Consider the following 18,488-nt stretch of genomic DNA (forward strand, 5'->3'; position numbering starts at 1 on the left):
ATAGCTGCCTTGTCCAAGTCAGATTTTTTTCTTTATAAACAAAGATAAAAATAATCACAGCAACTAGGAATTAAATCATTCCTTGTGCAGGACATGAGTTACTACATATATCATCTTCAACCCCAACATCACAGGCATGCTTTATCTTACCCATTTTCAGATGAACAAATTTAGAGTCAGGAAGACTAAGTTCTTGTTTAAGGTCACAGTGGTGAAAAATGGCAGAATCAGATTTTGGGTGTAGACCTGTGAGATCTCAAAGCTTGTGTGTATCCCTTCCATTCTGCCATCCTGTTTTCCTAACTGTGACAAAACATGGATTTGTAGAAAATCCTAAAGAAGTAAAGTCAATTTGTCAACAAGGTGATGCTGTCCATTGTCCTGTGGATTCACTGTGCAGCTGTTTTAAGCAATTCTTGGAGCATATTCTAGGGTCAATCAAGGGTTTGTAGATTCAACCTAATATTGTTTATCTGTCTGTCTCTCTGCTCCTCCTTTCTCTCTCTCTCTCTCTCTCTCTCTCTCTCTCCATATTATCATATTATGGACACACATATTTTAGGACAAAACACGGCCAACTGTCCAGAGGGATAACCTTGAAGGCAAGATCAGATTCACCATCATTGAGAAGGTGCAGTTATCTTCACTGCAGAGAAACTGACTTAGGCTGCAGCTCAAAAGAAAACGTTTTAGAAATATTTCCAAAAGGGCTGGGGCCAGGGTTTTCTTCTTAACACTTAGGAACCAGAATACCAATTCCCCAAGGAGTTCATCAAGCTTTCCATGATATAAATGTGTTTCATTTAAGGACTAATCTTCCTTCTGCTATTATATTCAAATTCTACTTTCCTCAAAAATCTAGATCTAAATACAAAAAGCTATAAAGCCCGCCCCTTCTATAGGAATCTGTGTATCTGGAGCCCAGGTGGTCAGAGAAAATCCTGTCTCTAGGAGGAGCTTGCATTTTCTATGTTGCTAGATGTTGGCTCTCAGGCTATGATCCTCCCCTTGAAAAGGAACTATTTGCTCATAGGATAGCGCCAAGGTCACACATTAACCACTCTCCATATACATGACACTGAGCAGTCCCAGGGACTTTACTAACTACGGCTGTAAGGGAAAAAAATCTCCAGGTATTATGGCAACAGACCTCCCCTATTGAGAAGGGCTAGCTAATAAATGAGCTCGTATTTCAGTGACCCCTAAAATACACAAGGTTAATCATCTTTCACGAGATGCTTATGGCTTCTTGACTTATTACTGGTCTAAGGCATAATTTGCTAATGAGATTAAAATGATTTCCTCCATTCAATTCCTTTTCTTTGCTCTCTTTACTCTTTTTCTACTGATGATTTTTGCTTGATTAATTGCTTAGGAGGTTGGTGCAATCTCTGAGTCCAAGACACGCACACCTCGGTTTCAGATGGCGAAGTGGTTGCTCTGTCAGCAGACACCGATGAGTGATGGGCATGGCGCATACTCAGGGCTCCAGGGAGAAGAGGGACAAATTCCCGAGGCTGAGCCTGCCTCACCTCACCTGGATGATTCATAATGTGCAACTACAATTGCAGCTCAAAATAGGTTCTTCTCTACTAGATGGCAATCTTACTCCTTTCACAAATGATGATTTCCATGACTTTTTGATGGGCTCTGACATGCTGGCCTAAACCAGGCAGGACTGTTCCCGAGGGGGTAAAAAACTAAAGTTTGATGGAGTTAAATTTCTATGTCAGGCTGTGATAGCTTCCTGCCCTCATTTCTCTGGGAGCCTCTGAGGCATACTGTTTTGCTTACAGTCCTACAGAAAGAGAGACGGTCATCTGTAACGGTCTCTGCACATCTATGCTCTGGTAGAGATGAAATGACACATTTCATGGGAAACCACTGTGGACAGCATGTCCCGGGAAGGGCAGCAGGGTCACTGGGTGATTCAAAGTTCATTCCAGCAAAGTGCTCTGGCAAGAAAGGTCACGTGTTCTGTGAACAAGAGAGCAGGGCAGCTGACCTCTCCTTCCTGGGTGGCCAAGTCTGGTCACCTAAGTACTTTCCAACAACTTACAAAGCAAAGGGGCTTTTATGGTCACTTCTAGGGTAAGTGTGAAGATGAACAAGGAGCATGAATTACTTTCTTCATTTTTGCTTCAACTCCAATTTTATATTGAGCCTGAATAGAAGACTTGATAACAGTGAAGATACCCTGCTTAAAGCTGGGAGCTGGAAGGCTGGAGTCCTGCTGCCAAGTCTACTCCTGTGGCTTTCCACCTCCCTCAGAAGATTCCCCAAGTCTGCCTATAACACAAGGACAGGCACCTGTGAATGTATCGCCTTCTGTGGCAAAAGGGACTTTGCAGATGTAATCAAGTTGAGGATCTTGGCATGAGAGGATCATGCTGAAGTGTCTACATGGACCTAATGTCATCACAAGAATCCTTAAATGTGGACTACAGAGGCAGAATGGGAGAGAGGGGAAGCTGGGCTGCAACAGAACCTCAGAAAAATGTAGTGTGGCTGGCTTCAATATTTGAGGAAGCCGGTCACAAGAATGTGCGTAGGCTTTAGAAGGTGGAAAAGACAAGGAAATGGATTCTCTTCTAGAGCCTCCAGAAAGAAACACACATTTGGTAATACCTTGATTTAGTCCAGTGAAATCCAATTTGGGATTTTCATCTATAGAGTTGTAAGGTAATAAATTTATGTAGGGCCAGGGATTTAGCTCAGTGGCTCTACTGCCTGCCTTGAAGGACCCGAGTTCAATCCCTGGCACCAAATAAATAAACAAACAAACAAACAAATAAATAAATTTATGTAGCTTTAAGTCACCGAAATCTTCAAAACTAACTTATTCAAGCAGCAACATGCTAATACAGCACCCTTGAAGGACCTTGACCTGGTGCTGTGTGCTTTGTAGGCCTCCCACTGCTCCCCCTCACTCCCTGCACATAGGACAGAGAGCACCCTTTGGTCATCAGTGGGGCTGGCTGTCCTGTACCCTAGGAGCCCTCCTGAAGCTCCAGCAATCTGCAGCAGTTGGAGAGAGGTCCAACTTGTAGAAAGGCAGGACTGGTTTGTACAAGTCTGTGCCTTTCGTGGCTATTTGTTGCCTGTCCTCAGAGACTATATAAACAACAGGGCAATCGACTGGATAGCAAGTAACCCTGTGGGATTCCATGCACAGCTGAGAAGTATGCCCTGCCTTCCTAGAAAGGATGAAGGTTGAGCAGCCCATGTGGACACAACATGAATTCCACCTGTCTGGTTTGAATTAAATCAGGAAAATGCACAGGCCCATACTCTTCCTCTTCCCACACCTCTGCCCCTTTCCCAGATTTCTGAAGGGCCATGATGTTGTCATCTCTCTCTCCTTTCATACAAACATGCCTTTATGAGAAGCCTTTTAGCTCAACACCCAAAGGACTGAATGTAAGGTTTACATGCAGAGGAGGAAGACAGGCAATTTTCCTCAGGTTGGAGCTGGTACCACTGATACTTTTATCCCTGGTCCACCTCCAGATGATAAGGAACCACTCTGCTAACGGTACTGATGCCCAATAGACTCAGGTCAGGCTCAAAGTCAAGTGCCTACTCTTCTCCATAGAGTCACAAGAATCTGCTGTCAACACGTCCGTCCCCTTCCCCAGGGATCATATGCTTCATAGCCAATGAGAAATAGTACATTGAATGTGTCTGCCAATCAGCTGGCCCCTCCCGTCCTCTGGGAGTCACGTGGGCAAGTGACTTCAAAGTATTATGCTAATACAGGCCCTGGCATAATTGGGCGGTTTTCTGCAGTGGCTCTGATTCTAAAATACAGCAGCCTCATTGCAAATGCATATTCATCAGAACTATTCCTGCTAGCTCCCTCTCAAAGATCACAATGTTAAAAGTACAGGAATCCTTCAGCACAGCTCTGTGCCAAGCAAAAGGAGTTGGCATCGTCAAGAAGGTGCGTGACAGGCAACCCCTGAGGGGCTCGGGAAGGAACAGAGAGGAGCGGGAGAGTCTACTCCAGTACCTATGAATGTGTGTGTGTGCTCCGATGTGTGTGGTGGGAAGTACGCACGTGCACATTCAGTGTTTCAATCTTAGAACGACCTGAGAGTAGTAATAAGGAATGAAAGGCTAAAATCTGGATGAAGAAAGCCAGGCTTAGTAGAGAAAAAAAAAAGGGAAAAAAAGTGTCTCAGCTGGGAGCTCTGTTAAAGAGTGAAACTGACCCTAGATGGGTCCCATGGGGGTGGGGGGCTCATTGCATACAATTTGTGAGGCTGGGCCAGGCACCGGAGGGGGCACCACCACCGTGGGACATCACCTTACCTGCCAGTGCCTTCGAAAGACATGACCTCCCAAATGATTTTTTTCCTGTTTTTCTGATAGTCCTCTCTGCTCTTCTTTGGCCTCTACAATGCACCTTTCAGCTTCTCTTCCAATTTGCCCTCAGTTCTTTCTTTCCCTCTTTTCTTTCTGGGCTCTCAGCCTTCTCCAGTGACTCAGGCTCTCGTCAGCTGCTGTCTAGTCAAACAGTCTGAGGAGGCCTTCGGGCTGGGAGCCTCCACCCTGGCCCCCAAGTATGCATCCCTCTTTGACAAGGAACTGCTCCCTGAACAGCACAGGAGATCAGAGATGGGCTAAGGAGGTGAGAGATGGCATCAGCTCAGCCTCCTCACAGCTTCTCCTGCTCTGGGTCCACTAGCACAGCACAGCGTGGCCTCCACATCCTCTCTGGAGCTGGAAGCTCCTGGTCCTTTCCTCCTACTCTGCACAGCTATCTGAGTCTGTGAAAGATTTCTCTGTCCGCTGTTCTCACTCTGTGGCTTCCCTGCCTTTCTTCTCTGTCCATCCCTTCCTTCTCCTCTCTTGATGATTGCATTATTTCCCTCTCAAGGAGTAAGACCAGAAGTGGATGACATGGCTCACAGACATGAGTATGGGCCGACAAAAAGAAACCAACATCTGATGGCTTCCTCTGCTGCTGCATCTTCATATCCGTGGTGTGGAAGGTGGCTCAGTCCACTCCAGCCCAAATTGTCTCACTAATCCATAATATCACAACACATTTTAGAGGAGGCCAATATCCACAGAACTGGAGACAAAGTAAAAACCTATCTTGGGAAAAGAGTTCATTGCTGTGGCCTGAAATGATCACATATTTGTTCATATTTTTCTCTACTATCCTTGGCATAGCTTACTTCTTTTTTTAGGTAAGATTCTTCCTAAGATTTCCTGTTATACTTAGAGTTAATATTATATTATTAAACAGTTTATTAGTTCTCACCCATTTCCTTAAAAGAATGGAAAGGAATCATTCTCTGATTCCTTGGGAGAGCTGTAGAACACACAGCAGGTGCTCCATACGGAATCTTGAGTATTCAGTGATTAGCTGTTTGTGCGTATCAAGGGAAAGTTCCTAGTTTAGACTACGTGATGATTCTAATGTGGAACCACGGCACATTTTCATCTATATATCTGCATTACTTCTCACACCGTGCTTTCCCTCCTCACCCCCAAACAGAAACTCGTAGCTCGGCAGGACAGACGTACCACACAGCCAGTGGAGTCCAGCTTGCGATCTGAAATGCAGCGAAAATTCTTACTGCAGCCCCCGTTATCTTTGCTGCAGTCACGTACTGGCCCAAAGGAATCCAAGAGGACCTCCAGGCTGTCAAAGGAGGAGGACATCATCAGCTCCTCTCTGCAGGGAGACACAGAGGGAGGTGGGAAGAGTCACAGGAGTCCGAAGCCACACGTGGTTACATCCAATGTTCCTATCTGGTCAACTGGATCAAGACTTACTCTCTTACAAAAACTGAAGATCAACCATACTCTGAGCCTTGAAGGGACAAATTAATGGGCATTCTTTACATCTGGGAAATGAGCCAAGGCTATAACGCCTGGTCAAAGAAGAAGGTCTAAACTTGGGCCAGGAAATTAACATTTTATTGGCTGTCAGTCCTTGGGGTATAGGAGAAGTGCTTACAAATTCTAATTTTATGTCTTCTTCCAGCTAAGGAGCTGTGGAGTGTGCAGTATTGACCTAGATGAAGAGTGAAGTACGATGCTGGATTCAGGGAATTTAAAGGCAGCTTGCCCATGTTTGTTTTCAGCTTGCTGTGACTTCTGTCCTAGCACCTAGGACCTTCAGGCCAGCAAGGCCTCAGCATCAGGAAGCCAGACTCACCGGACCTCCACAGCATCCTCCATCACAGTCATGTCTGTCTTACACTTTGCGGATGGGTTGATGGCCAGTTCAGCTGGTGGAATCACGAAGCTCTTGCTGAGGGGCAGCCACATGCCCTCCCCAAGGGTGTAGGTGAATCTGCAAGGACACAGAACGCCAGGAGGTGAAGGCTGGGGACAGCGCCACCCCCCACCCTGAGGATCTGGTGTCCTGTCATCAGCTGCTTCCTGCTCGCCCTGTGTACGTCGTCTTCAGATAAGAGACCTGACTGCCCTTTCACGGATGAGATGACTGTGTCGGAGGCACACAGAGGGGCCTGCTCTTTCTCACACAGCCAACAACTGGAGAACTCATTCTAGTGCCCACTCACCGGATATCAGAAGTGGTTTTTATCAAGTCCTAAAAAGTGAGCCTCGGTTTTCTTCAGGTTTGAAGCTGGGGTGCCCTTGTCAGATATAACTGGAAGTCGTTTAACTGAATAGAAAAACCGGCCGCCCACCATCCTCATCTCACGGCTGGGTGGCCCACCCACAGAGGCAGCCACGGTTTCTCTCCATGCCCGGGGGAACCCTGACAAGCAAAAGGCAAGAAGAAAGTTCCCCTTTTGTGGCTTCTGTGTGGTGGGAACAGAAATGACTGAAGCCAGGCACCTCCAGGGAGGAAAAGAGGGGATGAACAAATGAACAAAACGGACCCCGATGTACTCTCTGCCCTCCTACCCACAGCCATAGCTAACAGTGCTAACCCCTGGGATATGGAGAAGATTTTTTATTCTTATGACAAGGGCTAAGAGGAATAAAAGAGTCGATCAGCATTTCAAGGGAGAGCTTAAGGAAACCATGAGAGATTATTTGTTTATTTATTCATTCATTTCATTTCAAAGGCATTCAAACGCTCTTTGTTCACAGTCAAAAATAGTCAGTGGGATAAAAGCCAGTGTGGGTGGGATATCACGAGGCTGTGGCAGTCTGGTGTCCCCTCCCAACTTCATGTGAGGGAGATGCATTCAATTAAGCAGAATCGGGCCCTGGCTCCATTAGCATGCTAGTCATGGAGCACCATTTAAGAACCTTGCTCCTCTCTCCCGCCACCCCTTCTCCTGGGTTACAGAGATGACAGGAAACCAGGTTAGTGACTTCAGATCTCTTCTAGTCAGGAGAGTAGTCCTTTCCAGAATGACAGCCAGAGTGACCCACAGACCGAGCTGCCCTGTCCTGAAGAAGAGCCTTGGTGCCTGAGCTGTTGAAAGAGGAGAAGGCAGGTACCAGCTTACCTGCAGGGGATTCCCAGGGGAGAGGCTGAACCTCTGCTAACTGGGTCCTGGCCAGGATTTGGAGGATTTCTATTCCATTTCTGACCTTGGTCTCCTATTTCTCTGGCCTGTAGGGAACTTTCAGAATGCTTATTGTTCTGAAGGAGGCTCTCAAATCTTCACACCCAGAGGGACACATAGCAGTAGGTGGGGCTATATCTGTGCATGGGGTGGGTTGGGGGTTACCCTAGGTGAACAAAGTCCATTATTTGGGGGCAAAAGACAATGGCTTCATTCTTCCTTGAATCAGCTAGTGTAATTGAAGATATAACAGTACATTTACACACACACACACACACACAGACACACACACACACACACATTCATCTGACAATATTAAGGAGCTCATTCAGAGCTACTTATTGTCCTCAAAATGCCTGGAATCTGGTACTTATGGGTGCATGTGAGTTGAAGAACATGACCTCCAAGTATTTGTATGATTTCACTTTGCATTTTGTAATGAGTATTTTTGAGACAGCAACATTATACCAGGCAGGCTTCCATTAATATAGCATTGTTTCAAGAAGAACATCTACAAGTATGAATGGTATCAGGGAGGAGGCAGTCCATTGGACACAAAAATGAGGTTTTGTTTTCTATTTTGGTTTTAAAATTGTAATTATACTTTGATTATGTAACAGAATTTAGGAAACCATTGGCAGTTCTGGACCATTCTGATGGTTAAATTTTCTCTTGGAAAAACACGCTCATCTACCTCACTGCTCTCTCTGTATCCTCTGCATACAGTAATATTCCTCAGGGAAAAGCAAACCATGACACTGTCTTTCTCCACATTCTACCGCTGAGTACAGAATGAAGCTCAAGCCTCCGAAGGTGGCACCTCACCCACCTCTCCAAACCTGCTTCACACTTTGTGCCCCTACACTGCCATCTGATCTAAGCTCTTGAAGATATCCTAATCTTTTCACCTCCTTGCCTTTACTCCTAACATGACTTCTTTCTGGATTTTAGGGTCATTCTTCACCTGAATTTGACTCATTTAAGGCTCAGTTAAGGTTCAGAGCCTTCCAGGAAGCCTTCAAGAACCTAGACCCACAACCCTGTAGCTGATCATGGGACTCTCCACTGTCCACCTTTCACAGAACCCTCACTGACCTTTACATGTTGACCTGTATCTTTTCCTGTGTCTATCATCACCAATAAGACTGTGCTCTTTTGGGTGACAAAGAACAGCCCTTTGTCATCTTTGTGCCCCACCACCTATTTCTTCCCCAAGGATGTCACTCAGTAAACAGTAATTGACTGATCAATGAAGAGATATTTGTTTCTTTTTTGGAGCAGAATTTAGTGCTCATAATCTGAGAGCTCAAATTTAGAGGTGGAGGTAATAGTGAAGCTAATCTTCTGTGGGAGGCAGGATAAGCTTAACATTTCAGCCTGAATGAATCTAATGGTCAAGATGGACCTTGGCTTCATATTAAAAGGAATTTCATAAGTGCACCGCAGTTTCTGTGACACTACATTGGATATTAACAAGAAAACAATGTAATTTCCTCCAGTCTGTGGCAGGGGCAATGTGAACCCCATAGGGGAAGCCAAGTTAGACATGGAGTGAAACTAACCTTTACTAGGACCTCTGGAAAGGGCAAGTGTTCTGCAGAGCTGCCTTATTTGTCCTCATGGAATCCTCTGAAGTTGGTAGTTTTGCCCCATTTTACCCAGTCATCACATATATTTTAAAAAGGTTAGTAATCTGCCCAAGGTCGCCCCTTTGTAAGTAGAAAAGACAGGTTTGGTCTGATTCTCAGGTGTGGATTACAGCAGCTCCCCACCCCATGCTAGCTCGTGCCTGTGAAATTCTAAAGCTCTCTTTCATCTGCAAAATCTACTGAGTAACTCCAAAAACTAAATATAGAATAAACTGTCAGAGAAGAGACATGCCCTAAAATCTCATTTGTCCCTCATTCATGCAGATTTGGCAAGAAGGACTTCATAAAACCACCCATGAGAAGTTGGGTGAGCACCTGGAATGCTTTCCAACTTGAGCCTTCTTTTGTGACAGCTGGTGGCAACCACTGCAGTGGATGCAGTGGATGCAGCTGCATGCTGCATGGTCCCACGGAACCAAAGCTTGAAAATTCTGCTCAGAAGCAAACCCTCGCCAGAGAGTGCTGAACAAAATAAGCCTGTGCTTGCTCAGTGTCTCGGCATGAAATAGAATGTGGGAAAGTAGATAAATGGTTCTTGAGCTGGCATGTCCATTCCTTCCCAGAGCAAGCTCTTCCAGGATGAGGCATTTTTCCTAGGGATGGAGATACACACTCAAGAGGAAGAACCCTGAGACACATTTGGCATGCAGTCACCCCTGTTGCCAGAGTCCAGTGGAGTGGAGTGATTCTAGACAGATGGAAAGGGCATCTTTAACACCAGAAGGGTTTGGCCAGAAGACTCAGATGGGAGGGTCCAGGTCCTTTCAGGCCCTCTCAGTCTATCTGAGGACTACAAGTCACCCAAGTTATTTGGGGTTACAGATTACCAAGGCTGGACTGAGCCTCAGGTCTTTTTCTAGTATGATTTCAAGTCCTTAGAAAATAAACACTTGAAACGAGCATCTACAGAGGCCTACTAAAGGCCTACTGTGTTCAAAATTATGTTACATGTATCAACTATTTAAGGCTTTATAGGTTATCACTTCTACTTGAGAAACAAATGGGCAAATTAAAACCCTACCTGAAATAGAGAAATAGATATTGTAATCAGTCTTTCACAGAAATTTGGAGTGAGGAGTTTAATGTGCAGTGGTGCAGTGAATTTGAGAGACCTCTGAGAACCATTTCTCAGTCCTGGCTACAGATTAAAAACACTGTGATGCTTCAAAAAAAGCATTTGACTCCCAGCCACACTTCCATGAACTTTTGCGTTACTTGGCATGTGCTTGGTAAGATCATAGGTGCCTTGAAAGTGTGCTGGAGACTTTGATGGAGGGCCAGGGATGAGGACTACTTCTTGGATGAAACTATAAACTCTCAAAGACAGAAGCTCATAGCTGTTTGATCATATCTACGACATTTAAAACAGTGCCTTACAGTAGGATGTCCTCAAAGATGGTAGGTTTTAGAGACTGGCTATGGGCCATGAATATGGGTAATACTTAGAAGGAAAATAATGCATTCTTGCTAAAAAGAAAGGGTATAAGCAAAGGTTCAGAGTGGGGGATATTCAAGTTATTGAGACAGTGGATCAGTTAGAAGGCAGAATTGACTAAGCATGGAAGGCTACATGGAACAGCAGCTTATTTAGAAGGAGCCGTATTTAGGCATTCATTGGTGGAAAGATTTGAATATCAGAATTTAAACTTTATTCTCTGTGCCACAGAGTTGTGAAGTGGCTTGGAATTCATCAGGATATTGAATCACGAGTGAGTGGAGTCGCTAGTAACTAAATAAGTAACTAAATAAGTAACTAGTTACAGTCACCGGCCAGGTCATCCACTGGTACTGTAGATGGTTGACTCAGATCCTAGAGTAGATTTGATAAAGCTCCTAATGCCTATAGAAAGCACTCACACTCACTGCATTCATTTGAAAATAACTATGTATGTCAGAGACAAAACTTATAATCACTTATAAAATAAAATGATGCTGGTGGGGATGGAAGCACAGTTTTAGACAAGTTGCTTTAATAGTAATGTCATTAAAAGTTTTGATTTTTAGTATTTTCATCTGACTTTTAGGGAACAGGAAGCTTATCCGTGTTAATAAAAAACCTCCCTCTGGCTCCCCATTGCCATGTCTTTACTACCCTTTAAATTCCTGGAAGACCAGCAGTAGGAGAAAGAGAAAAAAAAGTTAGCCACATGATAAATCAATGTTAGAAAGTTTAAACAAACAAGTGACAGTCCAAGGAATTTAGCTGCATCTCTGCATCCTTAAAGGCTACCTGGGGCCATTGTCATTAAGAACCCAACCTGTCCTGGAGAGATATTCAGGAGAGAAAAGGGCAAGGAGATGTCCTGTGAGGAAGTGGTTCTGTAAGTAAATCTGCACTCTAGCTCAGAGCACACCTTGGGAGAACGTAGTGTGGCCTCGCCTGTCTAGTCCATGCTGCTGGAAGTTTTACAGGAAAGCAAGCTCAAGGAGGCAAATTCGGGAGCAAATACCCAAGCCAGAAATGACTGACAGGGAGGGTCATGGAAAGGAGTTTGCAAAGGTGGTAGTGAGGCTCAGCAAAATGTATTGGTGTAGTGAGAAGGAAGCAAGTCTTCCACTGCACTGTGTTGCCCACCGTCTCTGTAGCAATGGCATGCTGTAGTGAATTTATCTTTTGACATCAGCCACTTGGGCAGGACTATTCACTGCCTCTACTAGAAAGCCTGCTCTTGGAAGGAGATGTATTCATGTCCATGGTGCCATACCAAGTTCAACCTCGAGCTCTTAGTAGATGCTCAGCAGTTGTAGTACAAGTGAAGGATGGAATGACAAAATGAACAGACAATATAATCTTACACTAGAAGTAAGTTGTGTGTCCCAGGTAAGACCTGATATGAATTAAATTTTATGAAAATCCAATAGTTCATGGCTGACTCCCAAATTCTCCCATTGCTTTTGGGCTTTTTTAATATGAGCTATTCCCAGATATGCAGGTAGAAATTTGGGAGGAAATAGAAGCATCAAATTCTATCAAGGGTAATAGATAAAAGAAAATAATAATGAGGTAGAGTTTAGAAAAGGGGGAGGCAGGGGTGGGAGAGATTAATTTTGAACAACTTAAGGCTCCATGAGAAAGGTGCAAATTAGATGCAAAATGGAGAGGCAGAAGCTGACATTAATTGCCTGGTCTATGCCAGTTTCTGTGCCAGGGACCTTCCCCGAATTATCTCATATATCTCTCACAATAACGCAGCCAGGCTTGTAATACAGCCTCACTTAACACATGCAGAAACTGGAGGGTCCGAGAGGTTAAGAGAAGTACTGAGGTCACAGAGCTAGGAAGGAAGGAAAAGAAGACCCAAACAGTCAGCCTGACTTCAAGGTCCTCCTTGCTGTCACTGGGCATGAATTGAGAGCAAGTGCTTTGATTACTGGGTAAGCAGAAGAACTGAAAGTGTTTCTCATTTCATATTTCACCACCAGCAAAGAAAGTTCAGAGGGAAGTGGGAAATGGGCTGGAAGACGTACATAAGCGAGCGCCTAGACAACCACTTACCTGAATATTTTATCAGAGGGCTGCTCTCCCAGAACCAGGTCAAAGCCTCGCTGAAATACTGTGTAAGGCCAAGGCCTAGAAGGAGAAATAGTCAATTAAATTCCGCTCAACAAACACTCTTTATTTCAGGCACCCTGCTAGGTTGTAAAGGCCCAAAGACTCTTAAGAAGTTCACTAATAGGACTTCACACATGATCTTGAATCCTGGAATCCGACAGACAACAAGGTCAACATCACAATTGCTGAACCACTAACAGAGTAGAATTTAACAGACTTGAGAACGGGAATGTATTACTGGTAACTTAAGGTGGATCTCAAGTGGTTATAATTAATAGTCCTTCAGACATACAACTTCAGAAACATAGTTTTGCCCCACTTAAGAAAGAAGGGCAACATGATTTTTTGGGAAAGATAAGCCTTTTGGAACCACACAATTCTGGATTCAACCCGTGTATTCAAACCCTGTTCTGTCACTGAGCTAACTCTCTGACTCTGGATAGATTACTTGACCCTGTTGAGCCTAGTTTCCTCATTTGTAAAATCAGGGCTAATATCACTGCCTTATAGGAGCTTACGAAGTAAACCTCTTAGGTCAACGGCTGCAGCTCACTGCCTTTGATATATTTCCTTTCCTCACTCAGAATTACTTGAGGATTCTAGATCTTTGACAGGTTCCATATGTCTTCAAATATTTTAATGCCATACACTCAGAAACGAAAGAAGTGGCATGTTCAAATAATTATCCACTATAAGCCTTCCTTGTGAACATTTACCTATTAGATGCACTACAAAGTAAAAAACAAACACAAGCAACTAGTTCTTTTAAACAGTGCATATATTTTCACTAGCTCAGATATCCTAAGCCCAGTTTGTTCTACTCAAACAAGACACAGCAGAGTCCAGGAATTGTGTTGAGGTACTGAGCTATTGTGCATACTGTGTGGACTTAGTCCTTGCCCTCATGGAATGTAGGTCTCATAACAAATCCAATTATTGAGGATTTTATTATAGACATTCTGTTGTTTTCTAACAGCTGCAAAAACTCACAAGTACCAGGGGATTTAGCTTAGCAGTTCAGTGGCCTGCCTTGCAAGCGCAAGGACCTGAGTTCAATCCCCGGTACCAAAAACAAAACAAAACAAAACAAACAAACAAACAAAAACCTCACAAGTATTTTGGGGGGCTGATTTTAATATTAGGCACCTACCTAGTGGCTGTTGATGCAAAGGCTCTCAGCCCATAGAGGGAATTTAGGGAAATGTCTGGTTTGTTCTTGAGTGACACACTGACCTGTATGACACAATGCTCAGTGGACATTACTGGCATTTAGAAGGTACGGTTAGACTGGCTGGAATAATGTGGTGCTCAGGAGAGTTCTGAGCACAACAAAAAGTTTCCCACATCCTGCAATCTTTTGTCATCATCATGGTCACTTACTTAAGTGTTGAAAACCTGCTTGTGATTGTCTGAGCATAGGTACTAAGTCCATTTACATATGAACACAAAGTAACTTATGTAGTATTAATGTAAGTCAAAATTTCAGGTGCACAATCAATACCTGTGCAAATTGAGGAAAGATTATACACTCTATAATCAGTTTGGTTCACTGACTTAGCACAGCCATATCTGTCTATACGTGTATCTTGTATTACACTGTATATTACATTACGGTGATTCTATAGGAGGTTTGAATCCTGCCATCTTTATTATTTCTTCTACTGTAACATTAAAATAGTTATTATATCATGATAAATACCTGATTTCTCTTTTCATTCCTGTTAAAGCATTTCATTACTATTGTATGCATTGGTGAACATTTGCATAAATGGAGTTTATTGTTTATGAATTTCATTTATGGATATAACATTGATTTTATATAGGATATTGGATTTGACAGAGTTCAGAAGCACCAATTTAAGCTGATCAACCAGCCAATTAACTCCTCATGGGAGCTGGAAGCGTAGGACATTGGAACTACTTAAAGGAACACTAGGATGAACATGTTCAATTGTTAGGCTTACCATTGATACATGCTTCATATATACTTTATTCCTTTAAGAACACCGTCAGCTTCAAGCACTATGTTCTGAACAACCCTTACACCATGATAGCACCTCCCACCCCAGATGTCTTCATGTTTGTTCTATAAACTGTGTGTGAATACACAAAGTAGGGCATGGATCTTATTCTTTTTGTTTGTTTGTTTGTGGGGTTGTTTGTTTTGGTTTTGGTTTTTAGTTTTCTTTTTTGAGACAGGGTCTCACTATGTAGTTGAGACTGACCTGGAACTCACTATGTAGCCCAGGCTGGTCTCGAACTCACAGCGATCCTCCAGCCTCAGCCTCCCGAGTGCTGGGATTAAAGGCGTGTGCCACCATGCCTGGCTCCTTTTGTTTCTTAACCATAAGTGGTTAAGTGACAGCTTATAGGCAGCTGAAGAAATCCATATTGATTTTGTAAAAATTTAGAACTCATGAGAAAAAAATGATCCACATTACCCTAAACACCTAGAAAAGAGAAGAACGTGCAACTTCATCTTTTCTTTTTTGGGGCAGAATCACATTTATTTACTATAAATTAAAAAACTTTAAATAACATACATTTTGCCTTCAAGTTATCTCTAGTACTCAAAACTGGTATGCTGTATAATTAGAGTGAATTCCTGGCATGGTTCCTAGGTTATTTGAGAATATATTTTGTGGAGACAAATCTTAGGACTGGCATTGATTACAACGTGAACAATTAACTGCAAAAATGGCACAAAGGAACCTGCATTCAAGACATAGTTAATGAATCAATGTGCTTGGAAACATTTATGAAGAACATAGTCACATGTTGCTTAACAGAGGTCAGAGAGACTTCCTGCTCTTTGCATTCTTGGAAACAAAGTCAATTTCTATTTGAGACACACAAATATGCAACGTAGACTGTACCTTGATCATATTTAGATGTACCGGCACATGGCGGTTAGGGCAAGGGTTGTGGAATGAGCCTGCCTATTTCAAATTGTGACTTAGTGGCCAGTCCCTGTATGACCTTGGGCAAGTTCCTAAACATTCTACATCCTTCTGTCCTCATCTATAAAATGAGGCTGGTGGTTATAGTCGTATCTACTTGGCAAGGTTGTTATGAAGAAGAACTAGTTAATATAATTAAAATGCTCAGAACAGAGTCTGGCATTTAGCAAGTGCCATAGAAGCACTTATTAAATATGTTAAACTTACTAATTACCTGGATCAAATATAAATCCTTGTAATAAGGAGTAATTTCCACATTTCTTTGGAAGAAGACCTGCCTTGCCTGAGGGTGAAAAGGTAAAGCCAACCTGAGGCTTAAATTCATGATTGTGGATTATTGGTATTTTCTGGAGGAGGCGATGGTGCACAGAGGGAGAGCCAAGCCTGCCCCTCACCTCACCCAATGATCACCTCACAAGGCAGCTAGCTACACGATACTGATGCCCCATTCAAGGAGAAGGGGAGGAGCGTGTTGTGAAAGAAGAGAAGTCAGGGAGCTGCAAATTGCACCAGCTAAAGAATAAAAGAGAACTGACTTATTCCCTTCCCACTAGTCAGGAATGATCTGCCCAGAAAGATGGAAAGTCTTTCTTGATTTATTTAGCAAATATCTGTGAAGGCCTACCGTGTATGAACCGTGATATCACACAGTGGGGATTGGAGTAAAGAGGTTCTTACCCTCAAAGGAATCTAAAGTTTTTCTGAAGAAATACATACTGGCTCAGACTAAGAGAAGAAAACGTTAAAAGGGAAGAGAAATGAGGCACAGGCAACATGCTAAGGAGTACTACTGGTGGATGTTCGAAGGACCATCCTGGGGCAGGGAGGGCTCGGTGATAGTCATACGCGGGATGGCAGCATGGGGGAGCCTGGCTCATGGCCCTGGAGAGGCCACCAGGGGAACACACAGGAAAGGCAGCGGCAAATTAAGGAAGTGCTGAGCCCCAAAGCACCAACATACTTTGGAGCAGAATCTGTGCTACAGGAGGGGCCATGGTAATAGCCGCCCAAGAGCCAGGAAGACATAGCATGCCAAGAGTGTGTGCTGAGAATGCGTAGTAAGGTTTTATTTGTTTTTATCTCTTCTTGTCTCAGGCAATATCCATCCGGTCTACTCCAAGCACTGGAATTCCTGAATTTCTAAGCTTTCAATTTCTTTCCCCAGCTCTTCTTCCTCTTTCCTAAGACACATCAACAGTTGCAGAAATTTCCTTCCTTACTGTTGAGGATGTGGCCTTCCTTGACTTGCTATTTGGCTGTCATCTTGGATGCTTGGGCATTTCTTTCACATGTATCATAGACTCAATTAAATGAGTGAGCACCCCATAGGGCAAGTCTGCCAGGCAGGGGACTGGATGGGACAGGGCTCTCTCAGTGCAGAAAGGGGCTACTGCAGCTCTACCCAAGAGTCTAACAAGGGCTGCTCCTTGACGCAGTGCGAGCTCTGGTCTTTTACTAAGTGGGCATTAGAAACAGCTCAAAAGCTGTTGGGCTGCCTGTCAGGTGATCAGCTGCCCTGTGGAAGACTGCCACCTACAGGTAGGGAGAGGAACAGAGAGAGATAGAAAAAGATAGAAAATAGGTGAGATGGAGATAAATTATGAGAGAATATATGTATATATTTTTTTCTCATACATGTATCTATCTATGCATATATTTGTGAAGGGCATCCAGTATAGAGGTAATGTTTTATCCAGAGTCAATTATGTATAAAATGTGTCATGGTGGGCTCTTAGAAGCTAGGAACTTTTTCTGATCTTAAGTATTCTTCTATCTATCAGTAAAGGGAGCATTCTACAATTGAAAATAACCTTTCCATAGTTAAATGAAAGAATATCCGTTCAAGCCTGATTGTGGCCTATCTTTAGGCTAAGCTTCTGGTAGAAGGAGGGCCTTCAAAGTTTCTGCCCAGCTATTCCTCACACTTTGGGTCCCAGGGCCGGATATTGTATCCATATGCAATGTAAGAGCTTTTAAGCAATGTTTCTTCGCTGCACTAGGTACATGCATTTGCAAGAATGGAGCAATGAAACAAAGGGAGAATAGCAGCCCATTAAAAATGCTTCCAGAGAAAGGTAGCTTGTAAGATATACACTAGAACGAGTGAAGAGAAAAATGGTAAAAGTGACTTTTCCAGCTCCACATTTGGCTGAACTATTCCATGCCTCAATTTATCCTAATGTTAAGAGGAAGAGATGACTATGTGCTACTGTCTTCACAATCAGTACCAGTTCTGGGAGAAATAAGTACCTGTGACTGATCACTAGATTACCTGGTAAACCCATGTCTTTATCAAAAGTAATATGGATAATGATGAATTATGATGCTCAAAGTCTCTTTAAGGCCATTTTAAGGGCTTGGGGGGCTTTGCAAATTTTTCTCTACCTAGAACCTTCCTCCACCACCTCAAACAGTTTTAAATAATTTATATTATCCCGCAAATTTAACTCAAAAATGACTTCTTACAACTGGCTCTCCTTGGTGCTCCAAAACTAGAATATGTTCATCTGTTACATTCTCTCACAGAACCCTACACTTTCTTCACATGACCTATAACTGTATTAATATAGTAAACATTTAGTTAATATTTCCTCCTTACCATATATAAAGACTCATTGTGACTGCTGCTATTCCGCCAGTGTTTAGTGCATTACCATCATGTAGCAAGATGTTCAATAAAGACCTGGCAGTGTTGCAAATGAGGTTGAGCTGGGTTTCGGTCCTGGATAAAGCGGTCTTTGACCTATCTGACCTCGATAAATCACTAGGATTCTCACGGTCTCAGTCTTTCCATCTACAATATGTGGGAAAAACAGTA

At 43.3% G+C, this 18,488-nt stretch overlaps 1 protein-coding gene across 3 annotated transcripts in view; it reads right to left on the reverse strand.

The window, feature by feature from the left end:
- The window catches only part of Astn1 (astrotactin 1), a 325,481-nt gene that overhangs the window by 105,729 nt on the left and 201,264 nt on the right, over window positions 1-18,488 (reverse strand). For 2 of the 3 annotated variants that reach the window (XM_033762107.1, XM_010630211.1), the window contains exons 9-11: window positions 12,654-12,728; window positions 6,176-6,313; window positions 5,539-5,689 (exon numbers count right to left, since the gene is read on the reverse strand). In XM_033762107.1, coding sequence (XP_033617998.1) covers window positions 5,539-5,689; window positions 6,176-6,313; window positions 12,654-12,728 — 364 coding nt within the window. The remainder of the gene's footprint in view (window positions 1-5,538; window positions 5,690-6,175; window positions 6,314-12,653; window positions 12,729-18,488) is intronic. The other variant, XM_019208353.1, reaches the window with a different exon arrangement.

Source organism: Fukomys damarensis, unplaced genomic scaffold (assembly GCF_012274545.1).
Source record: "Fukomys damarensis isolate Sample0158 unplaced genomic scaffold, DMR_v1.0_HiC HiC_scaffold_11, whole genome shotgun sequence".
NCBI classification, from domain to species: Eukaryota; Metazoa; Chordata; class Mammalia; order Rodentia; family Bathyergidae; genus Fukomys; species Fukomys damarensis.